We start from the raw sequence: 26,865 nt of genomic DNA on the forward strand, positions 1-26,865 counted from the left end.
GCTGCCCGCTCCCCTGAGGGGGAGGAAGAGCTACGGCCGGCCCAGCGCCGCCCGCCATCTCCCGCCGCCGCCCCCCTCTCCCTCAGGGCAGGGGCGGGGGGGGTCCCGGCTCATTGCCTCGGCGGCCGATTACTCTGGCCTGGCCGAGCCCCGCCGTCCACCGCCTGCCCCGTCCGCGCGGGCGCTCGGCCCGCCACTGCTCGCGCCTGTTCGCCCGGGATGCCGCCGGCGCTGAGGGCGCGGCGGGACCGGGACCGCCGCCGCCGCCGCCGGGTGCTGGAGCGGGCCGGCAGCGGCCGCCGCCTCCTCTCGCGCTGACGCAGGGGGGCGGCGGGGCCGAGGGGCGGGGAAGGGAGGGACGGACGGACGGACGGAGGGAGGGAGGGATGGAGCCGCGCCGCGGCGCGCACTGAGGCGAAGCGAGGCGCGGCGCGGCCGGGGCGCAGCGCGGGCGGGCGGGCGGGCGGCGGTGCCTCGTCCGTCCCGTCCCGTTCCCCCCCCCCCCCCCCGCCGCCTCCCCGCCTCAGCATGGAGGCCCCCCCCGTAGCGACGGGCGAGCCGGCGGCCTGGGCGGCGGAGGCGTTCGCGGAGCCGGAGCTGGGCTCGGAGGAGCTGGAGGCGGCGGCGGGCGGCGCGCTGGACCGCGTCCTGCTGGAGTCGGTCTGCCAGCAGCAGGGCTGGGTCCGCGTCTACGGTAAGGGGGCGCCGGGGGGGCGGCCCGGGCTCCGGGCCGGGGCCGGGGCCGGGGCCCGTTGCCGGCTTGCGGCGGCAGGTTGGGAGCGGCGGAAAACTTCCCGACCCTAACTTTTTTCGTTCTCCTTTTCTTTTCTTTTCTTTTCTTTTTTTTCCCCCCACTGCCGAACCTCCCGGTTCCCCGAGTCTCCCACAGGGTGTGTGTGCCCCCCTCCCCTCCCCTCCCCTCCCCCGCCCACTTTCCCGGCGGCAGGAGCCCCCTCGTTCAGCCGCAGCCCGCCCCTCGGCAGCCCCTTTCCCGCCGGTCCCCCCCGGCGGGGTTGCAGGATGCCCCGCGTTAAGCGGTGCCGAAGCCGGCGGCGGCGGGGGTAGGGGGACGAGGCCGTGTTACCGGGCGGGGATCCGCAGCCGAACCTTTTGTGTCGCCGGGAGTCAAGTACAGGATGCGAGTGCACGCAGGGCTGAGCTCTCGCCGCCTGCCAGCGCCGGCTCTGATTAGTATTAATGAGGTACTGCAGGCCTGGGAGTACTGATACGGTGGGTCCCGTCGCCCCAGACTTACTGGTGTGTCTTAAATTGGCACCTTTATTATTTACAAAAAGGATGTTAAAATCTTTAGCAGTCTGGCCCGCGGACAGGACCCGGTGTTTTTTCCTCTTCTTTCTCTAACTCTCCCTGGTATGCAACCTTTTAAAATTAACTTGATTTATGTGGCCGGGCCTCTCGTTTGTTTAGGCTACCAACTGAAATGCAGTCAGGCTTAATCTCTCGATCAGCACTGAATTGTGGAAATTCTGTTTTATCTCTTCCATATCTTTCCCTCTTGTTTGTCTTGGTAATCTAGCGATAATTACTCCAATCTTTCAGAGTGAAGATCGCTGCAGACGGTATCTTGTTTGTAACAAATTTGATGGTCCATCCTTGAAAAGGCAGGAGTTGTGGCGCTTGCACCTGCAGTTACTACATTACCGTTGCCTAATATTATGGAGAACCGCTAAAAACACGTCCTTTTATTGGTAGTTTTTTACATCAGATCCTGTCACGCTGCTGGTTGTCCCTGTTGTCTTCCTCCCCTGCTCTGAATCCCAAAGAGATTCTCCAGGTTTTCCCTGCCCTGTAAAACTAGAAGCAAATGCTCTCTGTTACCTGTATCGTTGACCTGTTACTGGTTGCGTTATTGCTGAAACACAAAGATGACATAAATAAGTCATCTGCAAGAACTCTGCTGGATTTCTTGGCTGATGGCAGTTAATTATTGTGAGTACCACCAGCGTTAGCCTTTGCACATATCAAACGAGGAAGATCGGGCTGCAGGTTTGCTGGAGAGCACAGTCTGTGCAAAGACCTTTGTGTTTATTTTGGAAGCTTGAAAAGCTGGTGCAGTGGGATGAGGTTGTCTGTCTGCTTTCTGTCTGGTGCATCAATGAGCAAAGTTATACTTAGCACAATTAATTGTAATAGAAGTTCGGGATTTTTAGTAGTTTCCACTACGTCTAGCTTGCTGCTTCTTGTATGGCTTTCTTTTGTTACTCTAATCCTAATGCTGAGACTATAAAATGCAGCCTTCTAAAAAAATATATATCTGTCTGCTATTGTCAAGGGGAGCTCCGAAGAAAGCAGATCGCCTCCAGATTGTTTGTTTGTTTAGAATACTTTCCAAAGGTAAAATGAGAATGTATTTAAGAAGAGGATGTCTGGCACCAGCCTATCTGATTGTTACCCAAGGTTATATCTCGTATGAGTGGAAGCAGGAATGCGGTTTCAAAATTAGCCACAGCGAAAAACATTGCTTGTTGATAAAGTCATATGTTGTGATGTGTTTGTAGTCTGACACTAACATGTAGATAAATGGGAAAAAATTCCCTGTGACAGAGCAGCTAGCTCACAGGCTATAAAAATCAGCATAGAATTCAAGCATGTAAAAATACATCTTGTAGCCCAAGGACAATAACTAATTATTCCTAGTCTGTGTTTAAAAACAACTCATTATCTCTCTCCCTCATAAAGGATCTGATGTGGTAGTGTCTTCTCTCCTTCCCTATGAAATTGCAATCGGATTAGCTAGTATTTATTTATTTCCTCCTCCTTATTAGCCTTTTTTTCTTGCGTGAACACATCTGGAGAAGTTTGCAGACAATGAATCAAGCTGAAACTGTGCCATGTTTGTGCCCAACTAAATATGGGTTACAAACCTATGAGTGACAAGTGTTATTTATAGGATTCAAAGTAAAGCCTTGCACAGTTGTTTGAGGAACCACAGCAGCACAGGGAAGGAAAACAGGAGCAGAAGGCTTAGCCTTATTGTCTGTATTGTCTGATAAACAATGAGAACACTAACACTAATTATTTCACCATGAATGGCTGGGGGAGGGAGGGAATATCTAGCATTTGAAAAGTAGAGAAGCATTTTCTAGCATGGCAAGAAATGCAGCTTTTGATGTCGTAGCATTTTTTTTCTCCATGACCACTGTGTTGGGGTGTTGTTCCAAATGAAAGGTGACTGTCTGAAAAGTGGCTCAAGTAGTGAAAACACTTATTTTGAAGGAAGGGAGTTCAGCGGCCTTTAAAGGCAACTTTTTATTTCTCTGCATCTCTGTTCTGCAGTGGTGTGCCATCCACTTTGTCTCTATCCAAGGAGGTAATTACTTGCATGAGGGGAGCTGGTCTGGTTGCAGAGCCTGTAAAACTTCATCTGTAAGCATGGAGAAAAGAATTTAGTAGTAAAGTACCATCATTACTGGTCTCTGTGGCTTGCCAGCAGTATGACAGTGATGTGAATGCAGTAGGACTTTACAATATCTGGGATGTGATTTCAGTGCAACATTGAGGTCTTGTCTGACTTCACTATGAGATCTAAATCATAGTCTGGCTGTTTTTGCATTTCCTCTATTAGCTGCAGTAGTTCAAGTGTAGCTTTTTCATTCTGTGTTCTGGAGGTTCGGCAGCTTCTGGTTTAATGAATTAGCAATGACATTATCAAACCATGGGAATAGAATTTCTTTACTGAAGGACAGAGTTTGTAACATAAGTAATTTCTTCTAACCTGATGTTTGAATAGTGAACAGGAACAGCAAATTTGCTTGTCGGAGTGATAGATTTAATTGCTCGTGAAACACAGATCATGTGAGTGTTGTTAGATGATGTTTCCAAGAACTAGTTTTGACACACAACTAGTGCTTCTGTAAAATATGTATCAACATGTGTTCTGGAGGATGGCTTCCTTTCAGACTCGTGGCATGTGTGTAATGGGTAGGAGGGAAGAGGTATCTTGCCTGGATTAATGCTATGGGTTTTTTTCTCTGTACAAGGGGTAACTGACTTCTAAAAGTATGCACCAGTGTTTTGAGGTCTTTTTCTCTGCTCTTTGTAACAGACTTTGGGAGGAGGAGGCAGGGGAATAACTGAATTTACGGTGTTCTCAGTGCTCACTGTGAAAACAGCAATTATATTGCCTGGTGTGGCTGACTGAACATCCATGGATTTTGTAGCCATGAATTATAAAGCCAGCACTGCAGTGTTGGTGTTAAATGTTGCATGTGATGGGGGCAGAGTCAGATTTTGCCTGACTTACAGTCTGTGTCTAAATAGGTTGTAAACTTCTGTAACAGCGGTTGTCAAATTCATTTCCAATGTGCCTGCTCTAAGGTCGCTGCAAATGCTCACGTGCTACAATTCCAACATAGGAGTTGCTGAAATACATGGAAAATACCGTAGGGAAGAGTCTGTTCTTGAATGTTCATCCTGAGAATAGACATTGTTGCTCTGGGGCCTTATCCGGACTAGGAAATGTCTTTCTCTTCTAGCAGTGGTGCTAAAAGATGATAGTAGTTGCACCAGCTCGAGTGCAGATCGGACGTGGATATTTTCATCACCTTGTCCTCTAATCCTGCCGGCAGTCTGCATACATTCCTTACTGCTAGAATAAGCCTTCTCGCTCCCCTTTCTCCTGGCAGAAAGAAGGCTCCTCAAACACAGGCTTGAAGGTCTCCATGCTTTTTCATGGATATTGATCTACAGACAGAGCTTTGCTGGCTCTGACTCCAGAAAAAGCCTTAGACTCCATGCAACCAGACAGAAACATCTCTGGGCTGCCTCAAACCTGAGTTCCAGGCTTTGAATTTATTGACCCTCAGAAAATATTAGACTCATGCTCAGGACTAAAGCCACGGTAATGCACGTAGTATCATGTGGAGATTAAAAAATAGCTGTGGCTTGAGCACTGAACAGAAGCATCTCCTAATCACATGAAATTCAGTTCAAAAGCCCAACTTCTGTGAGTTATGCATTCCAGAAATCTGTTGTCTACCTTGCTCAACCCTTGTGTCAATGACTCCAACTCTATTCTCTGGGTTTTCTGGTTCTTTACAGTCTGCCTTGCTATGGCTTTGTAGGTAGCTTGATACCTACCTTTTGTTTTCTTTCTTTTTTTTTTCCCCCTCCTTCTTTTCTTCTGCTGCTTGCAGTTGTACCTAAAAATGCAAAGATTATCCATTTCCCAACCATCTCGCTTTGGATGAGCACCAACAGGCTTTCATCATGAAGAGCACCTTCTCGTTGTCAGCAAATCCTCTCCTTACAGCCCTGCTCATGCTGCTGGCCAGCCTCTTCCGAGATGCCCATGCGAGGACGGTGAGTGTGAGCCGCGACTCTCCCCGGGGGGGGAGTCTCCCCTCCCCGGGGTCCAGCGTGCCTCCCTCCCCCCCCCCCCCCCCCGCCTCCACCCGAGGCGGTGGAGATCCCACCAGGTGGCGGCATCTTCATTGCGGTGGTGTAAGAGCTGCTGAGGACGTCCGAGGCTGCCCGAAACAAGCCGGGGGATAGCGTCCTCTCCACTTCTGAACCTTATCGCTCATCTCCAGAAGCTCAATTAAAAAGTAATCTGGAGGCTGTATAACAAGGGGTAGGTAGGAAGGGTGTATTTAATGTTAACCAAAAAAACCCCCTCGCAACAAATTGAAGCGGTGAGGCAATCTGATAGTTGAGAGACAGCTGTGATAGCTGTAGAGGGTTTTCTTCTCCTTGAGATGTGTGCAGACAGTGTAGCTGGACTGTTTTGTATACTGCTGCATTTACGAGTACGTACGGAGCTGCGATTCCTTGCAGGAGATCATTTGCTGTTAGGAAGAACTTAACAGGAGATAAGCTAAAGGTGCGGATGAGGCCCTTGGAAAGCTGAAAGGGAGCTGAAGAGCTGCATGGCATGTCTGTGCAGGCAGTCTTGTATTGGGAAGCAGAGAAGGTCAGTGTTCATAAGCATTTCTTTCCCTTCTGATCAATAGCCTTATTTTTAACTCGCCTAGAAAGTTGGTGCAAAAGCAGGCTTGGAAGATAAACCTTGTTGGGCCAGGAAATGTCATTTCCTGTGTATTTGGACAATACCTACTATAGTGATATCTGACCTTATCGTGGCCTTCAGGTACTGCTGCAGTGTATTGGGTACAGACGTTAAATAGTGAAGGCATAAAGCTTTTTTGTGTTTTGTTTTGTTGAGATGATAAATAACAATGATTTCTAGTTGTTGCCCCTTTGTAAAAGGTAGAGTTTATCAAAAACAAGGTTTCAAGTGACTGCATTTGCTACAGATTAAAAACGGGCAAGTGTGCTGTTGGCAGAGACACTGCTTTCCCTTGCCAGCCAGCAGCGGGCAATATCAAAAGATGTGACTTAAGTGCTCTTACAGGTGATCTGCTCATACCTGTTGTATGACAGCTCCTCTGATAGCTCTTTTTGACTGCAGGGAATTCTTGCAAGCAGGTAGGTGGTGAATTATGGGTCCTCTGTGCTACTGCAGCTGTTGAATCTCTGTTCGCTTTCCTTTGTATTTGCAGTGGTGATTTGGAGTGGAGCTGAGTGCTGGATATAGCCTGTTTTCTTCTTGGTTGCCTCACTCCCAAACTTTATTGCAGAATTAGCCCCTTTGATGTTAAAACTGTTTGCCCTTCCTCTTTTTAAAGAATGTTGATGCTAATTTATACACAAATGGATTTTTTCACTTTTTTTTTAGGCATTTTTAGCTAGGGTCTTTCAGCTGAATCTGTTGCTGCAAGTGTTACCTAGGTTACTAATTTATTAAGTCACTTAAATATTTGGAGGCATCAACAATACTAGAGTGTGTTGGGGAAAATGAGTATGACATTATTTTAAAACATCAATTTCCTGGCTCCTGTATTTCAGTCACACAATTTATCTCTGGCCGAACATTTTCATGTGGTGCTGTTTCCTATTTTTAAACAATAGGAAAAAAAGGGAAGATAAGAGGAGCATAACTGTGACCCATTGACTTATTATGAGATCATGGGTTCCTTTCAACTGATATTTATAGATTTTTATAAAAAATAGCTAAGATTTCAGCATTTTCTGGCATATATGCTTTCTTAGCCCCAAGGTCACAGAGTTAAGCTCTCATCTGAATTCTTTCAAAATCCTCTGTAAAGGCACATAGTAATCATGGAAATACAATTTGTATCTGCAAGGAAAGTAACCAAGTGAAAAGAAAAATTACTGTCTTTTGGTTTGTAAACTTCTCATAAAGTCCTTTGTGTGTTTTGACACTCCCCTATCTTAGAAAGCCTTTATAAAAGTGATCAGGAGGGAATAACATTTGTTAATTCTCTTTAATAGGGTTTCAAAAGGTCACAAAACTGTAGAAAGACTCTTCTTCAAGAATTGTCATTATTTTTAATTATAAAGCAAGTTGGAGTAGTGTGAGTAATGAGCTCTTGGAGGTGAAGGGGGTCTTTGCATTTAAGAAAATGTAAAACCAAGTCCTGGATTTAGATCTCTTGTTATCTAAAGGGATTTTTATTTATTTTTTTTTTAACAGCTGGGAATACCCCATTAAAAATTAGCTGTTATACTGCAAGCACTGGCAGGCACTTAAACACATTAATTCTGCAAACTGTGGGAAAACGACACCCATTTCAGCAGATGTGCAGTGAGTCTAGTGTAGATTTGCATAAGAATGCATATGCTTCTCTGGTAGTTTCTGGCTTGATTAAAACTTGCAGGCACCTTTTCCCTTCCTGTAGTGCTGTGTCTGCATTCTTGGACATTAGTGGTTTAATTGAAAATGCCCTGTTTTCTTCTGTGTTAAGATAATTCATTTTATTTATACAGTACTGCACCGTAGATGTGCTTGGCGTTTTACAGACAGCAGCTGCTTTGCTTGCCCTTTGGAATTTGTAGCCTGGACCAGAGAAAAAAAGGAAATAGCAAAGATGAAAAATGGCAGATGCTTTTGGAGGTGGATGGAGGATTACACAGTAGAGTATCAGGAGATGGGAGGGGAGTGTGTCTACTTGGTCCTTGGTTCCAAGGAGGTGTGGGAATGGAAATCAGTACTGTGGTGAGAGGAAGAGAAGTGTTTAGAAACCTGTGACTAAAAATGATCACTCATCTCTTAGACTTAATCCCTACCGACATTAGGCTTTCATGTAATAGTCCAAAAGATTCAACAGAGTCTCTTCATCTCAGTCCTGTTCCCAGTCTGGATGGCATGAGAAAAGCATAGAGAATTCTTTCAGGTAGACCATAGATACTGTAGCATTAAGTCTGAGAGAGCTTTCAGTGCTCTGGGTAGTAGGGAATTGAATCATAGAATCATAGAATCATTTAGCTTGGAAAAGACGTTCAAGATCATCGAGTCCAACCATTAACCATGCCCAGTAAACCATGTCCTGAAGCACCCTATCCACTCGCTTTTTGAATACCTCCAGGGATGGTGACTCAACCACTTCCCTGGGCAGCCCATTCCAATGTTTGACAACCCTTTCAGTAAAAATTTTTTTCCTAATAATCTAACCTAAATCTCCCTTGCCTCAACTTGAGGCCATTTCCTCTTGTCCTATCTCCAGCGACCTGACAGAAGAGACCAGCACCCACCTCACTACAACCCCCCTCAGGTAGTTGTAGAGAGCTATAAGGTCTCCCCTCAGCCTCCTCTTCTCTAGACTAAACAGCCCCAGCTCCCTCAGCTGCTCCTCACAGGACTTGTGCTCCAGGCCCCTCACCAACTTGGTTGCCCTTCTCTGGACACACTCCAGCACCTCCATGTCTTTCTCATAGTGAGGGGCCCAAAACTGAACACAGGACTCGAGGTGCGGCCTCACCAGTGCCGAGTACAGGGGAACAACCACCTCCCTGCTCCTGCTGGCCACACTGTTTCTGATACAGGCCAGGATGCCGTTGGCCTTCTTGGCCACCTGGGCACACTGCTGGCTCATATTCAGCCGGCTGTCAACCAGCACCCCCAGGTCTTTCTCTGCCGGGCAGCTTTCCAGCCACTCTTCCCCAAGCCTGTAGCGACTGCATGGGGTTGCCGTGACCGAAGTGCAGGACCCAGCACTTGGCCTTGTTGAACTTCATACGATTGGCCTCAGCCCATTGATCCAGCCTGTCCAGATCTCTTTGTAGAGCCTCCCTACCCTCAAGCAGATCGACCCTGCCTCCCAACTTGGTGTCGACTGCAAACTTACTGAGGGTGCACTCAATTCCCTCATCCAAATCATCGATAAAGATGTTAAACAGAACAGGGCCCAACACCGAGCCCTGAGGAACGTCACTTGTGACCTGCCACCAACGGGGTTTCACCCCATTCACCACAACCCTCTGGGCTCATCCATCCATCCAGTTTTTTACTGGTAGCGAAGAGTACACTTGTCTAAGCCATGAGCCGCCAGCTTCTCAAGGAGTATGCCATGAGAGACAGTGTCAAAGGCCTTGCTGAAGTCAAGGTAGACAACAACCACAGCCTTTCCCTCATCCACTAGGTGGGTCACCTGGTCATAGAAGGAGATCAGGTTGGTCAAGCAGGACCTGCCTTTCGTAAACCCATGGTGAGTGGGCCTGATCCCCTGCTTGTCCTGGACTTGCCATGTGAGCGCTCTCGAGACAAACTGTTCCATAATCTTCCCTGATACCAAGTTCAGGCTGACAGGTCTGTAGTTCCCCAGATCTTGCCTCCGACCCTTCTTGTAAATGGGAGTCATGCTGGCACGCGTCCAGTCCTCTGGGACCTCCCCTGTTGACCAGGATCGCCGATAGATGATGGAGAGTGGCTTGGCAAGGACCTCCACCAGTTCCCTCAGTACTCTTGGATGAATCCCATCAGGTCCCATAGATTTGTGAGTGTCCAGATGGCATAGTAGGTCATGAACTATTTCCTCCTGGATTAAGGGGGGTATGTTCTGCTCTTCATCCTCACCTTCCAGCTCAGGGGGCGGAGTACCCTGAGGATAACTGGTCTCCCTATTAAAGACTGAGGCAAAGAAGGCATTAAGTACCTCGGCCTTTTTCTCATCTCTGCTGGCTATGTTCCCTTCTGTATCCATTAAAGGATAGATATTCTCCTTGGGATTCTTTTTACTGTTAACATATTGGTAAAAACATTTTTTGTTGTCCCTTACAATAGTGGCCAGATTTAGTTCTAGCTGAGCTTTTGCCTTTCTAATTTTCTCTCTCTGTGATCTAACAAGATCCCTGTACTCCTCCCAAGTTGCCCGCACTTTCTTCACCTTGTACCCTTAACAGCTTCAAGCTCTCTTGCAAGAGGAATGTTCCCCAACTCTAGAGTAGCAATGTTTATGTTTAGGCTGAATAAGTTGGAAAGCCTAGAAATTTATGTTATATCCATTTTTGGGGGATATCTTTCACAAAAGAACTTAAGGTGACTACACAGAATATAACAGCATAATATAAAAATTGCATTTTCCCTCTTGGGAAACACATTTCTTTTTGCCAGTGAGGGTTTAGAGGAAATATGGATAGAATTGGTATTTCTGAAGGGATTTCTTTTCCATGGTTGGTACTTGTATGGCAGATAGAGTTAAAAACCTGCTTGCTTTCTTCAGTTTCTCATTACTTGAGATAAGTAGAAGTAATTCACACCCTCATTTAGATGACTCTTTAGTGCACTGATAACATCTCAACAGGATAGGGTACAGATGCTGCACTATTCAGCACAATGGGTAGTATTAGGGTTCCAGGTGTGGAAAGTAGCAGTGTCTGGGAGGACTGAATCCAGCCCTTGAATCTCGTTAAGGAATGAAATGGTCACTTCAGTTTTGCGTACCATTTTGTCATGGCGAATGGTGACTACTTTATTAGCAATTCTTGTGCTGCCCATTGTGGTAAAAGGAGGAAGGATCAGTTTCACTTGCTTGCACCATTCATTGCCTTGCTATGTGAGTGCATCCAAAGCATTAACGGTTTTATTTGAGAGTGGTGCTGTGAGCTGGGAAGGTGAAGAAACAAGGCACAAATAGGTCAGACAACTTGCCCAAGGACATACAAGAAACTTGGCAACAGAAGTCAGATCTCCTGAGACCTCTGCAGTGCTTGGCTTGCACACTGACTTGCACTGCTTCATGTTTGGGATACCTTTAAGCCTGCTACTTTACTTGGATCCTTTTGTAACTGTTAATAATCCTCTCAAATACCCTATTAGCTGTCGTATCTGTAGGTTAGCAGGGCAAGATGCTCTCAGAGGGGAAACTTCCATTCAGGTGGTTATGTCTGCTTACATCTGCTGCCCCCCCCCCCCAAAAAAAAACCCCCAAACAACAACAAAAAAAACCAACCAAAGCTAAACTTCTGTTGACCTTCAAAATTTAATAAACTTGTCTCATTACAGTGATAGGCTGGACTGAAGGAGTTTGGATAGTTGGCACTGGTTAACTTATCTTAATTTGTGGACAGGGCCAGGTGTTTGACTATAAATCATTATTTCCAAGTAGGTGACTCTTCACTGTAGACTGGGGGAGGAAAATATATTGCAGATTGAGACTGGAAAACCACAGAGCAATGATTAAAACACCTGAAGCTCTAACATCCTTGCCATGGCATTTGAGACCCTGTGCCACTGTCTTAACACTTTTATGTTTTGTTGGCTTTGCCAACAGTTGACTGATCCATAGTAGTTTTCCATATTAGTTAGGTGTTTTATCTTGATGTGCAGGAGTACAGTGCAGTGCAGGCACTATGAAAGAAAAAGTGACAAAAAGCTTCCTGAAAAGATGCTTATTTACATTATGACGTTATATCTCAGGCTGTGCAGCCAAACTGCTACCTTTGCTGGGTTTCCTAGCTTGCTTGAGTATAGTGGAACACGTACATCACACACCAAAAGCACAATATGCTCACACTTGCTAGGAAATCATTAGACTTCCTCATCAACTGATATTAAGCATTTGGTATTTAGAGGTACATTTCTGTATTTATTTTCCATCTTTTTGTTCAAGATGGTGAGTAGTTGATAGGTCTTTTGGAAAATAAGAAATCGGGAAAAATGGAGTGGTATCACCAAAACAGAAATAGTGAGCTATGGCAAAAGGGTATTGTGGTTTTTTTTTTAACAAAAAGTCCTTTAAAACCTGATTTGAGAAGATTTATCTTCTAGATGGCATAGGCCTGTGGGGTCTCTTTCTCTATTGCTCTCTGGCATCACTTGCATAGGACGTCAGTGAGGTGTGGGGTGATTGATTACCCGATTGAATGGATTTCATGGGGTGCTTCCTTAACTCCTTCCATTAGCTAAGGCCTGAAGTTTTCAAATAGCCTAAAATCCTCAGAGGTAACGAGGTTTATATCCCATATAGTAAGGTAGCAAAAAATTTTTATGGTCTTGCCATAAATATTTATGTTTGTTTTCTTTCACATGCCCTGGGCTGGTGACTCCTCTGCTTAAAGAAGCCCCCATGGTTGTTCATGTCAAGTTCTGTAAGTAGTGGCAGAGCAGTGTGAACCAAGGCCATTTCAAACTCAACTATCCTAATTTTCTCATTTTGATTCCAGTGGTTGCTAATTTCTCAATTTATAACCATTAAATCATTATAACCATTAAATCAAATTGAGGAAGAAAACCTCTTTTTTTTTTTTTTGTTAGCCTAGACAAGCTTTATAGACGGAAGTTAAGCATTTTCTGCTCTAATTTTTTTTTTTTGACTTACTAATAGGGAAGTCAGGAGTGTGAAGTAAACAGCCTCTGTTTGCTGAAATGATGAATGTGTAGGAGAAAGGAAGTATGATAAAAAGGAAACAAATATTTTTGATTCCAGCCCAGTGCTGGAAAGGGGGAGTTTGCATGCTGTGAAAACGAAAATATGTCTGAAACTTTGGTGGAAAAAAAATTTGAGAGGAGCGCAATAATAATACTTAAACAGCTAAGTGGTATGAAAAGGCATTAATCTTCCCTATACTGGCACAACTTGCTTTCTGCTGTTTCTTTGTCAGAACACATTGCTTTTTCTGTGTTAGAAAAGGGTGAAAATAGAAAACTTTCTGAAAATGCAGTATGGCTATCAAGGATAAATATATGTTTAGTGTAAGAGCAGCATTCACCTGAAGTCTTGTGTCTCAAGGTTATCTGGATCCTGACTTCATCGGGGTGTTAGGCCAGTTATCTCAAATTGTACATTTGGGTAATTTGGGTTTAATAGCTCTCTTGGCACCTTTAACCTGATGCTCGAAAGGAGGAGGCAGCCAGTTACATATAATTTTTACACATATGAGCCAGTAAGCAACTGTGAATTATCCATAAGCAACTAGAAGGAGGTTATCTCCTTAGTCCTATATTCCGACTTAAACATTTTTTTTAAAAATATATTATAAGCCCTATCTATATGAAGAATTTGAAGTGCAATAGCTGTTACTATCAGGAGACAGTAACTCTTTTCCTTGCAATCGTCCAACTCTCTTCTCAGAATGGGTTTGAAACCAGATCAGCCCAGGTGCCCAGTACACAGCAAGTACTCTAATAGGAGTTAAGTTGGTTTCCTATATAAGTAGGTAGGTGTTCCTATAAACAGGTGCCAAGAATTAAATCGACCTACTTCTTCCTTGCTGAGAAACTACTTGCTATGATTGCAGGTTACATTAGCTTTGACTTTTCACTAACATTTTAGGAAAAAAGGTGAGAGTGGACTGATGGACCCTAGTTTTCCATGCATTCAGGCTGACGACCTTGGATAGCCGGCTCTGCAGGATTAGCAGAGGTATCTGCTGGCCTGCTGTCCAGGACATGAGATCTCTTGGCTGACATATCTATCCAGTTGTAGAACATAACTACCACATTTGTTTACAGATCGATCTGTACCTAGATGGCTCTAAGATAACTTTGGAATGAATCTTAAATTAAACCTATGGTGAGAGAGGTGTGTTGGGGAGTTGATAACTGATAACATAAACTTTTGTTGTCAAGATTGCTATTGTTGTTGATGGAGTTTGGAAGGGTTATCATGAGTTCAGTCTAAAAAGCATGCAATTATGTTTAAAACTTATAGTAGCTTTGCAGGAGGCTTACAAAGGAAACACTGTAGTGTATCACTTACTGTGTACTTATATTTCATCCATGAAATGGCTTAGCAGTCAAAATGTTCTAGCCGTACTTTTGATGTCCATTTATAATAACCACTCAATTCTATAGCTGACAGAGTATCCCTCCCTGTTTTGTTTCCAGACTTTATTGATGTGGCTTCTTGCTGACCTACTTTCACCAGTTTAAGGTTGCTTTTTTCATTCTCTTCCAAAAGGAAGTGCCTTCCATGAGAAATGTTGGAAGCTCACCAGTCAGTTTTTAATACTGGTAGATGGAAACTTGGACCTGGCTGAGTGGCCTTCCACTTACACCCAGTGTAGATGACACAACTAACTCTTAGGTACTTTCCTTACTAAGGCCTTTTGCTAAACATTTTGAGACCCTGGAGGTGGACGTTTGGAGAATTAGGGAAGGAAATGCCTGTATTTCCTTGGAGTTCGTATTACTCATGACTGAATTGGTTAGCCCTGTGACTCTAAGGGCATTACATTTGCCTCTTGTCCTTGCAAGGGGCCAGCAATATGTCATATGCTTATTACTTAAGTACTTGCACAGCTAGAAGAAGGAACATCCCAGTTCTTACTCCTTTTACTCATTCTGGGGTATTCTTCCTTTGCATTGTTCCATGTGGTTTTTTTCTGTAATTTCCACTGGTGGTGATTCAGTTCAAGGCTTAGCTGTATCTCTCTTCAATTAGTGGTGCTTTTGCTTTTTATCTGGGGCATGAAGTATGTGCTTACTTACTTGTGGGGACACTTAAAAACCGGTTAATGTGATGCAGATGTGCAGTTTTCAGCAGATACATAGCATTTAGCTAAGTCTTATGGAGGGATTAATACCTCAAGGTATTACATATTATTGGAAAAAATAATTCACTTCTGTAATTTCACAAAGTGGACGTAGCTTAGCATTTGTAATTGTCATCTCATAAGACTTGCTGCTTTCCTCCCACTCCGTTTCACTCAGGTGTCATGTTGGTATAAACACTGGTTACCCTAAATAAAAAATCCACAGCAGTCCTTTCCTGGAACCTTGATGGCGTTTTGGTTTACAGCAAAGAGTAGCCAGATCTTTATGTGTGCTTCTGTTATAAAATGAGCATGCTATTAATTGCAACTGTGAAGTTTTTGCTTGGAACAGAACCATGAGGAAATTAGTTTGTGTGTGTGTGTATAAATGTCAAAGGAATTTCAGTAAAGATGATGTCCAGCTCCCATTAGTATCTGGAGATAAACTTCTCTTCACTCCACTGGTGTTGGGTGTGCAGTGCAGTTTAAAACCTTCAGGTTTTAAACTAACCCTCTTAGGAAAACCTTTAGCAGAAGATGAACGAAGACCTTAAACTAGCAAGAGGTGTTCACCAGTGGTGCAGATAGCAAGGCATTTGAGGAGAAAGTTCTTCTTGTAGCCCTCCATTGTAAGTAGTCATCCTCACTCCCTTCTTTGTTGCCTTGTATCACGTTTAACTGGACATGGGCATGTGCGCTGGTATAGATGTGAGGTGGAGGTATGCTTGTAAATGGAGTGCTGGAAGAGTCTGAGGGGCTAAAAACGTAGCTAAAAGTAGTTGCATTTGAGTCACTTCCCTCAAAAGACAAGCCTAGGGTATTAGACCGAGCATTACCAGGGCTCTGAGGTTAAATGAACTGCATGTCATTGGTGAGAAAATGAAGACTTCAGCAAATGTTGTGAATGCCAGCTGCACTGTGGTGGCAAGCTGTGTTGCCCAGTAGATTGCTGGATAGACCAGCTATTTCTCCACATTTCTTGCCAGCAGGATATTGGGTGAAAGGGGGGTGGTGCTGTTTTTGTTGGAAGCAAGCTCGGTACAGGGGCTGTGCTAGTTCAGAGGCATGGCATGCTAAAGCTTTTAGTGGTTTGCAGGTTTTTTAGGATGTTCCTTTTCTCTGGTTGAAAAATCCAGTAAGGCAGGTGAAACACTGGCATCCATGAGGGAAAGCTACTGAGTTTTATACTTTTTTGTTGTTTTTTTTTAATCTTACCCTTCATCGCAGATAGGAAACAATGAATGCGAATCTCTTCCCCAACATGTGCAGATGCATTTTGTTGCTTGGAAGCTGAGCAGGAGCTCTGATGAATTATCAGCATCTGATTCCAGAGCTCTGACAATCTGCAATCTCCTTAATATTCTGATGAGCCATTGTGGGTATTAATCCTCTGCATTTTTCCCCCCCTTTGTATTCTTGAAACCCATATTGTAATCTGAATGCTGTTGGCTTAAGATTGAAAATGATACTGGCTGGCTCTATACTTTGATCAATTTTCCTTTGACAACAAAGGCGGGGAGAGTAGATAGTATGATTCTTCTCTCCCCGCCCCAGCAGTACAAATGCAGCCTGAATTAGAAGCAACTTTGAAAATGAAAATTTATCTCCTGTTCTGTTCATAATTGTGTCTCTCTAATACTAAGAGTATCAAGGCACATAAATTGTTCATGCCAGGAAGAAATCCTCAATAAACTTCTCTTAAGAACTCACAGCACTTCCCGGGAAAAAAAACTTTTTGCCTCTAAAGACTTTGAGCAACTCTGCTCCAGATTCTCTGGCAAGAGTATTATTCCAGTGACAGCTTATCTTTGGAAATAACTGCAGATTAATTTACATGTGTCTTTTAAAATGTAGCTTGCTTACTCAGATGGCAATTAGATTCAAGTTAATGGTAATGTAAACCAGCAGGGTTTAGAGTAGCTCTCCAGCCTAAGGGCTGACCATTTTTGCCATCCAGCTGTTTTCCAAATGATTTATTTCATTTTCCCACTTGGTTTCTTTGCCTCACCCCTCAGTTTGTCTTACTGCTTGCAGTACAGTGTGGGTGGCAAGACAGGGGAAGAACAGCTGCACTTAGCAGCTCCAATAAATGACTTTATTAGAATTAGAATTGTGTCAGCGTTACACTAATACCAAATGTTTTAGTTCATCTTGTAGCCTCTAAAATAGATTGTCATCATTTCCACCCTGTCTGCTTACCCTGGGGAAAGACAGCTCTGACTCGGCCCCCTGGATAAATGGGGATACAGTGAATTGCATGCTGCTGCAGGGCAATTTGTTCAGGCTTTGTCAGTGTCCAGAAATGTCTTTTTTCCCTACTTCTTGTATGTTGAACGTAATATGCAGGAGGAAGTATGTGCTTTCAAACAGTTCAGGAATAAGTATGAACTACCTTGCAGTCAAAATGATGTAAAAATGTCCTTATGCTGTGTTTCTAGCTTGAGGATTTGATGTAGAAATTTAGAGGGATGGTACAAATGTTATCTTAGGACAGAGCGAAACTGATGCTAGTCCTCCATCTCAGACCTGCATGCTCTTTGGCATTCCTTTCAGAGAGAGAGAAAATAAATGCAAAACCTTATGCTTTTCAAGTTTTCCAATGAAGAACAGGCTGCCTTTTATTTGTTGTGAAGTAGCTCATGCTTTGTATGGTAAGATGAGAAACAATTTCTTGCTGTTTCTCCTAATTCTATGAGCTTTACAGAAATCGAGGTACCTGCCAGACCCAGGAAAGCCGTACCTGCAGTGTCCTGGAGATGGAGCAGAGCAAGCCTTGGAGGCCAAACTGAACTCCAGGATCCACCTTGCCACTCTGAAGTCTGCATGAAAGGTCTGGAGGTGGTGGTGCTTACTGGTGCCTGGAGAGGGTTCCCCAACAGGCTCTCTTGCTTGGGAGGAGGATTCAGTTTGAAATACTGCCTCTGGGCTTCACATTGAGGCTTCTCATCTTTTCAGATCTGCTGGTTAAATGTGAGCTGCTGTTTGCATTTGTCTGGTCTTTGGATCAAGAGTGTTGCAAGCTTGCTGCAGAGCACTGAGGAGTTGCCACTGGGAGAAGCACTGTGTCCAAGTGGTGTTACTTCTGAGGGTAGTAGGAAAAAACATTTCCTATTCTGCATTTTCTAATTTCTTATATATTTTAACTGTAGCTAGTTATTTTTCCAAATTAGTCTTTGTCTGAAGTACACCTGTGTGGGCTCTTAAGCGCAATTTTGTCTGTTTTAGAAGTACAGCCCAAACAGTGTGTTAACACCATTCTAATCTATTTTGAGAAGGAAGGGCTAAAAAGGGAGTAATTCATGTTAGATGTCTTGTCAACCTTGTTTAACATCAGTAGTTAAAATATTTCACTGGAACACTTCCACCTTTATTGTGGAACGTTTTTCTGGCTGGTAGGCACAAGGTATGTGCTTCCATTCATGCATCTTTGCCAATGCTTTTTTCCCCTCGCTTCAAATACCAGTTGTTTCTTTTGAGTAGCTTGTAGTGGCAGAGTGGGTAGAAGAAATGGGATTTAATTTCATCTTTCCTAAGGTGTGCCCCTGTCTTGAAGAAAAGAGAAGTTGGTATTTATAAGGAAAATAATGTATTTTCAAATGCAGTGTGTGGGGTTTTGTTTTGGTTTTTAAGTGGAATTCTGTGGGTGAAGTGCTAGAATGAAACGCAGCAGCTGGATGCTATACACCCACTTTAATGATAAAGCAGAAAGAAAAATACCAAGAAAGCTGGGGAAATGGGCAGCAGCCCTAAAAATCTAAACTCTTCCTAATCCCTCCCTTATTCTATTGCGTTATTGCACTCTCAGGAGTTCACAGGCAGCCTGAAAGCAGAGACCGAAGTACTTCAAGGGTGCTTTGACAAATCCACCTGTCAGTGTCACCAGACAACTGATTTATCATCTTTGACAAGTAGAAAATGGCTTTGACTTGTCTGCAGGACAAGTAGAATTTAGTACTAGTGATGGGGTATTTTAAAAATTGTCACGATCATGTAAATCCTGTTATCTCTGTAACCGAACGCTAGCAAGTTCTGAACTGTAAAATGACATTAACATTCTTGAAAAAAGAAAAAGTCTAGTATTAACAGATAACTGGACATTTTCCCCCCTCAGTTAATTTTTAAATCCTGTTGCCTTTCAAAGGCTGACACTTTTGTCTCTTAGCCCTGCTTCTCTGGTAATAGAATGTTGAAGGAGATGTCGTTTAAAGAAAAAAAAAAAAAGCAGCATGTCGCTACTTCACATCATAAAATACAAAGGAAGCAAAGTATGCTTAATCTGACAAAACATCAGTGTTTAGGCTATAAGCTCATTATAAGGCTTGTGTAGTGGGAGCTAATTTTTTTTCAAATTAATTTCTATGTATTACCATAATAAACATTTCAATAATATCCTTTCCTTCTCTCATATCCTCAGCAGCTGAGTATTTCGGTAAGTTATCTGGTCTTTCATAGCAGCCTTTATCTCCATCATTCATGCATGATCTGTTTACAAGAATGCTTATAGGTATTTCCAGTTTAATTTAATGTTCCAGGTTATGCTGCTTCAGCAGTTTCTCTAATGCATTTATGATAGTATTTGGGATGTTTCCAGAAAATACTTGGGGAATATTGAGACTTTTTTATTTCTAATTTTATTTGGTAGTAAATGCAAAGAAGTCATATCTTACTCTATTTAAATCTTTCAAGTGTCTGGAAAATGACTTGCTGTAGCCAGCATCCAGCACCTCAAAAAACAAAGCTTGCACTGTAGCATTTTGTTTGGTATGTTTATTATTTGCTTACAATAATAAGTAAAGCCTCATGTTTTGCTGGCTGCTGTAGATGAAAGGTTGGGGAATCTGGACAGTAGGAGTAGGACACTGTTTAAAACTGCAGAAGTTGGTAGGGATTAGGGATCTGTGTGTAACCCAAAGCTACTTCTAGCTTCTTAGAAGCTGGTCAAGTTTCAGGTTGTAACACCACTTGGGTTTAGTCTTGCAGATCAGTATTCTGCTATTGCTTTTTTTCACTCACAGTTCATGAGCAACTCTCCTAGAAATGTCAAAAAAATACCTTACTGACCTAGGCATGGTCATAACATACATCCACTGGGATCCTTCATTTGCATCCAAGACCTGTCTTAGTTACTGGTTCAGTCTTCCATAACAATCTCATGGTCAGTATGTCATCCATGATTATTACCCCATCTCTTTCAGTGTTTCTGCTTCCTGAGTTTCTTTCCCGTCAGTAGCTTTGAATATTTGTCTTCTTGCCTCAAGTGTCTTTTTTGTGTCTCATGCTCTACCAAGCTAGTTGCCAGCAAGTAGACGAGATGCGTCACTCTGGCTAGAGATTGGGAAAGCTGTGTATGGGAAGACTAGATGAGCATTTGAAATCAAATTAAAATATCCCAGCAAAACACTAGCTTAATCATAAATTCTAGTATGTAAAATTGATTTATCTAACCTGTCTTTTTTCCACCCTCAGTTCCGCCTGCCTCCCATCCTTCATTTGGCCCTTCTGTTGCTTGCTGTTTGGGCTTGGGGGGGGGGGGCACACCTCTTTTTAAAATAAGATGTAAGTGCAGTAGCTAAGTTTGCTGACCTAAGAAAACTGCAGAAGAGTAACTTAATTGCCAAAATGTCCTACCAAAACCTCTGTAACAGGAATATAAAGCAGGGATAAAATGTGTGACATTTTTACAGTGATTACATCCGTGAGTACTGAGGATGGACAGCAAAATCTAGATATGCTTTGATTTCTTTTTTTGTTTGTTTGTTTTTTCAGAAACTCTGCTTGGTTTCTGGTAAGTTACAGTAATACTGCTGTCTTGAGGATTTCAATGGCAGCTTTTTAAGAAGTTATGTATTCCCAGAACTACACTATTTTAAAAATGGGGGGTGGAGGATTGTGTGCGAATGAGGAAGTAAACAAAAAGGCTTTGGAATTCCAGTTAGATGCAAAGAGGAACAGGTTCATTGCTGCAGGAAGAAATTGTTTCAAAGTTCTAAGAAACTTTTGAAAAAAGTAGGAAGAAAATAGCAACGCTTAAGCCTGTGACCTGGAACACACTTTAAAAGTGTTTCAACATTAACACGGATACAAGCAGTGAAGATGGAAGATAGGAGCTAAAAGCAGCTCTAATGAAAATACTGATAAGACCAGAAGAAACAGGTTTTGCTGTAAAGATGAAATGCTTCTTGCACTTGCATTTTAAGCAAGATTATGTTTTTTTAAAAGTGTTTGAGGAAGACAAAGATAAAGCAGTTGGAGACATGATAATTACACGAAGAAACTCCTTTACTTCTGACGTGTCATGCCAACCATTAAGTCATGAGATGTGACAAAAGCATGTTTAGAAGATTGTTTTGCTAAACTTGAGCTGTCATTGTTTTTCCACTTTATTTTAGCTGTAATTTTGTCATATAAAATCAGTAAAGGCATAAATACATACAGATATTACAGCCTTTTAAACTTGACCTGTTTCCTAACGGTTGGTGTAGGAAGCAGCTACTGCCTGTTGACCCTGTCCCTCTGGATGGTGTTATGTGCCTCGATGGCTGTCATGTGGAGTTGAGGTATGTGCTTTAAAAAGTCACTTTTTGTAATACCAATAGTAATGGGATTTTTTCCCCAATCTCAAATATTAAGTTGTTGCTTTCAGTATTTTTGACCTTCATTTCCTGTTGGAATGAGATGTCCTTTTTTTCTGATGTGTAAAAGTACCAGTGGCCACTGAAGACAAAAACTGTTTGCATTTGAAAATGACCACTTGAAGCAACTTTTTTTTTTTTTTTTTTGCTTATTTTAAGCTAGGCAACACATACTCATTCCATGCTTTTTCTGTCCTCACAGTTTCAACTTGTAATATCTCACCTTCCTCCCCATTTACTCCAAATACATCCACATTAAAAAAAAAAAAAAAAAAAAAAAAGGTTGTCGTTCCTTTTTTGCAAACTATAAGCCTTTAGTAATGCTGATGCTATTGTTATCACCAGGCTGAAGTTCACAGGGTGATGCTTAAGTGAGAACTGAGAAATAGACAGAGGGTAAAGGAATTACTTTGTTATTGTGCTTAAAGCTTTTTCTCAAGGGGGAAAATAAAATGCCCTTTCAGAAGTTCAGTAAGCATCTGATCATCGATGTCTGGTTTTAAAGATATATAATTAGGGAGCAGACTGACAGTGTGGTAGAAAGAAGATACAGCACCTGCTGCCATGCCTGAAATCGTACAGCTTCTAGTCAATAAACTCTGTTACTTGGGTTAAATTTGCCACAGTTTTACTTGTCCAGTTAAGCATTTTAAGTAAGTTTTGGCAGCTGCCTTAGTTAATATACATATGATTGGTTTCTTCATGTCTTCATTTTTGCCCTGCAGCCTTGTTAATGTGTCTTGTTAATCAGCATTCTTTTAAGTAGCATCATTGATACACGCGAGCTCATTATCAAAATGCCAGTTTTTAATGTCTTTTTAATATAGCCCGTGTGCATCTACTTTCTGTAGTAATGGTGTATGCAAGCTTGCCTTTTTTTCTTTTCTCCCCCTGCAGTGTATTATCAGCTGTCGTGACTGAACCAAGAGCAGGGACCCATGCAGTTCACTGTTGGGGCTCAAGACTTTAGTACTGACTTACTTGAAGCCTTGCCTGAGTAATGGCTCTGTCAACATTTGCTGAAGTGGATAAATTTTCTTCCTTGGTCACAGGGTACCAGGTCCACTTTTCTGTTAACACCCTTGACTCTTTCTTTGCTGGCATAAAAAACCCCTAACTCATCTACAGTAACCTGTAGCCAAGTTAGAGGCAGAGATACAATATGTTTTAATCCTGTCTTCATTTAAGCAGTATTTTGATTATATTAGATGGAAAAGCTTTAATTGCTCTGCATCTGCTTAGTATAGGGGGGTCACAAATGCACTGTATTGCAATTAATATGCTAAAGAAAAATATTCTTCAAAGTAAACTGTTTGAATACTTTTTTTCTTCTTTTTCTTGTGCTTGTGATCTGAGACATTGAGGTATTTTCTCTCCCACCGTCTCCCCAAACTCTCACTGTTTCTAGGCACTGAGAGATAAACAAGATATGTCAAAAACTTGTTTCAGGTTTGCTTGCAGTGACCTGCTGGACTCTGTGGATAGTGCTTTACAGAACAAGTACCTGGAAATCTGGGTGCCCTTTTTTAGGATTGACCCACTACCTCCAAACTGTTCTGGCTCACTGACCTTGAACAGTGTATTTGTAGAGCATTCACCTTCTTTATGAAGCAAATGCAAATCTACCAGATCCCACGTTTCCCAGCAAGAGGCTTTCTGTCACTCTAATTCCCTTATCATAAACACAGCAACTTCAGTTGTTCCCAAATCCTGGCCCATCTGTCTCGGATTTACTAGAATAGTATCATGGTTTAAATAACATTCCCTCCATCTGTGGAAGCAAACATTTATTGTTTTATCTGCAGGAGGAATTGATGAATATTAGTATTTGCAAAGATAAACAGCATTTTATCATGGACTCGTACCAATAGTCCACCTGGCTGCACCTGCTGTTTGAGACAAAGTGCAGGGAACAAATGAGCAAGTTGACTTACAAGCTCAGAGGAGAGCCAGCACTGCTTCATCTCTCAAAAGGACACGTTTATAAAGGATTTTTTTTCTTAATTTGAGGTATCTGTTTCAATTTTGAGTTTTATGTTTGTGATCAAATGCTTATCCTAACTCCTTTTCCCCACTTTTCTTGAGCAGTTTTTTTTCCCCCGTGAGGATTAAGAAATGATACCATGACTCAGCTTGGGGACACATATTTGTTCAAATGCTGTACTAGTTGATTAGGTGTCCTTGATGAACCAAACCTGCTGCTTTTTTAACCTAGCTAACATGGACCTGAGCTTCATTTCAGCTTGGGAAGGATTAGAGAGTCCTTGATACTTGTGCTGATTTCACAGATGGTGAAACTTTATTTCCCAATTTTACAAGCTGGTCTTACAAATATTAGGGAAAAAAATCATCCTACTCTGTAACTACCATGAGTAAGCATGAAACCTTTTCTGTAGTTTTTCAGTATCTTTTCTGCTGACAAGTTTTTTTTTTTGTTACAGTGATTTTTGCAATACTTTTATATCTACTTTATTGCTGGCTTGTAGCAACTGTGAGGAATCTTTTAAATAAGGACAGTTGTTGGTGTGTGTGTGTGTTTGAGAAGTTATTGATGCACAGCCACTTGCATGTGCAGGGAAAAATAGCTTACCCCCCCACTCTCAGTCATAAGTCATTTCCATGGCCATTTCATAGTGCTGGATCCCTCTGCATCCTCCAGGTATGGGCTAGTGCTGTCATTCTGAGCAGTACAGCCTGTGTTGGATCCTCTGGCCAGTTTGAGAAGATTGTAGGTCACCTTTGTAAGCAAGAGTTTATGCACGCGCTCTGCTGCATTGGAAAGCTTAGTTAATTAGAATCTTCTCATTTTTCTCTGGACAATGAGACAGAGCTGTGCACCGGCACACACCTGTGCATGCTGTAGGCGGCTGCTGTGTAGAGGTGCTTTCTGAGCCAGGGACTGCTCTCGCATCCCTTCTGTCGCTTGCCAATCCTGGGAGGAGATAGTTCCCCAAAGATACCTCCCAAGGCACAGCCAGTTGTGCTAGAAGGAAGGGTACTAACCCTGGTTTTAGTGCTGGGTGTTGTAAACTTTACTCCATTTATCGATTTGCCACTCCCAAAGAAACTAGTAGTCTGTCCTTGTTGGATCACCTGTTTACTAGCCAAAATTTAGGAATAGAAGGAAAAAAGTAGTATGTGTACTGTCAAAGTAGCTGTTAAACATTTGATTATAGGGTTAGAAAGAAAATCATAAGACAAGAAAATGCAAGTGCAGATTACACATGCAAATGAGATTCTTCTTCAGCAGCTTCATATGCCAGTGACTTTGGGAGCCTGGCAGCATGGTCTCCTCGCAGGGTTCACTGGCTTTAGGATTTCTTTCAGGTTTATAATTTACTTGCTTCTATTGCTAAAATTGTTGCTGAAGGCAGTCTTCTCCTTTAGCCTAAAATAAAATGGCCTAGTACCTGTCCTCTGTCCAGGCTGAGCTTTGAGAAGTTGGGCGCAAGTGTGGGAGCAGCATATTTTCCCCTTGTGCTCTCAGCTGGGATAAAAAAACAGGATGAGAAGCTTTCCTCAATTTCTCCACTTAATTTGCACATTTCCAAGACTTCTGTTGGTTTCTTGCATGTTGCAGCATTTGTGGGGCTTCAGTCTATCTTTGTTTCTCAGGGTTTGGGACTTTTGTTGTCCGTAGACCTTACATGCTTCCTACCTTTCCATCTCACTGCGAGCATTGCATGAAGGCTAAGTGTGACAGGCACATGACAGGTTTGCCATTCCCTGTTTTATTTTTTCCCTCTAAGCTACTTTCCTTCCTTTCCCACCACTTCTTTTTAGCATTTTTAGCCACTCTAATGTTTCTGCTATAATTAGCTCTGAACATGACTGTTGTTATCTTTACGGAGTTTAATTTTTAAAAGACAGTCTGGAGGAAGTAATGCTCATTTGGCTAAAATCCTTTTATTGTTCTAGCAGAGTGGCCAGCTTGGTGATCATAGCACACAACTGACTTTTAAAAAGTTATCTGCTTGTCCTCTTCAGTCTGGGTAAAAGAACTGATATACCTTGTGATGTGTAACTTAAAAGAAAAAAATTATACACACTCCACACCCACTTCCCCAATTCATACACTGGTTTATTTTTATTTAGTCTGGATTTGTATCAATATAATTTGTCTATCATATCCAGGTCATCAGTGAAAATAAGCTCAGGATATTATGCCAAACAGCCATTGGAGCTGTGTAAAGCAAATCTGATTTTTTACTTGCTCCTTACTGAAGAAGAGTTATATGTCAGTTGTAGATTTTGCAAAGGTTGGGGCTTGAATATATGGAGGAAAGAATTTTTCCTTGCTTTGCAGTTTGTGCCAATTGAGGCTGAGATGCACTGGGGAGACAGTGTGGTGGAAGCTCTGCTGAGGTGTTTCCCTGGGCTGCCATAGCCTGTGCCCTGTTAACTCGGAGAGTACACGGATCCCGAGGGACTCAACTCTTTCTCTTTTGCCTGCAGCTGCTCGTTGCTACTCATAAGCTCTGCTACTCTCCTTTTCAGTGTTATTTTGGGTTTTAATCAGTGGCTAGTATAGGATAACTTTTTACCCCTTTCACCCTTTTAGCATACGTATGAGTGAATTTTGTCTGTGTTTTTAATAGTGTGAAATTAAAAAAATAAATTAAACAGGATGTGGGATCGTTAACTTTGACTTCACCTTGCACCATCTTGCAAACAAATCAGCGGCTATCTTAGTGCCCTTCCCAGAACTGGGTGTGGTGGCTGAAATAAAACATGTCAGGAGTACAAAGAGAACAGAGTCCTATTGTTTCGGGGCAGGCAGAAAGATGACTTCTGAAGGCTAAAGTGTGGGTTTGGGGTTTGTGTGGTTTTTTGTTGTTGTTTTTTTTTTTTTAATAAAGTATGATATTTGTGCTGCTCTTGCCATTTTTTCTCTGGTCTTACTATTTTGTTGATTATCTAAATAAAGTAATTCTACGAGGAGTCTTCAGGGCCAATTTCTATAATTTGAAGCTCATTTCAAAGTATCTGCTCCAACTTAACTGAAGAATTTCAGGGAGTGGTAGCTTAGCTTTGAAGTGTTCCTCTGCACTGAGGAGGGCTTTCACCAAAGGAGAAACTCCCTCGACAGTTGCCTCAGTATTTAGCCTCAGAGAAATGTTCTTATCCCTTTCTTCTCCTCCTTGTCCTCATTGTTTTACACTCATGCTTACAACTATCTTGAATTTGATTTTTAGTTTTCAAGCCAGGATTTTCCTTCTGCACTTTATGAACACAATGCCATGCAGGATTCAGTCTTATACATTAAAACCATTCTAGATTTAGTGCCTAAATAGCAAACAAGACAAGAAGGCCTCCTGTATACCTGATTTGATTTTCCTTGCTGCATAAAACTGTTCTTATTATCATTTCTTAAGTGGCAGTAGTCCTGAAAGGTTTGTAGACTAGATGCTCATGCATGCCCATGTTCTACTTTGTGAAT

The 26,865-nt window shown here is 42.6% G+C and overlaps 1 protein-coding gene across 4 annotated transcripts in view; it reads left to right on the forward strand.

Moving 5' to 3' along the window:
* The first annotated feature begins 432 nt into the window (after positions 1 to 432).
* The window catches only part of RASAL2 (RAS protein activator like 2), a 191,257-nt gene continuing 164,824 nt past the window's right edge, over positions 433 to 26,865 (forward strand). For all 4 annotated transcript variants that reach the window (XM_049808232.1, XM_049808234.1, XM_049808235.1 and 1 more), the window contains exon 1: positions 433 to 694. In XM_049808232.1, coding sequence (XP_049664189.1) covers positions 529 to 694 — 166 coding nt within the window. In that variant the 5' untranslated portion in view covers positions 433 to 528. The remainder of the gene's footprint in view (positions 695 to 26,865) is intronic.

Source organism: Accipiter gentilis, chromosome 8, assembly GCF_929443795.1.
Source record: "Accipiter gentilis chromosome 8, bAccGen1.1, whole genome shotgun sequence".
Taxonomy (NCBI): Eukaryota; Metazoa; Chordata; class Aves; order Accipitriformes; family Accipitridae; genus Astur; species Astur gentilis.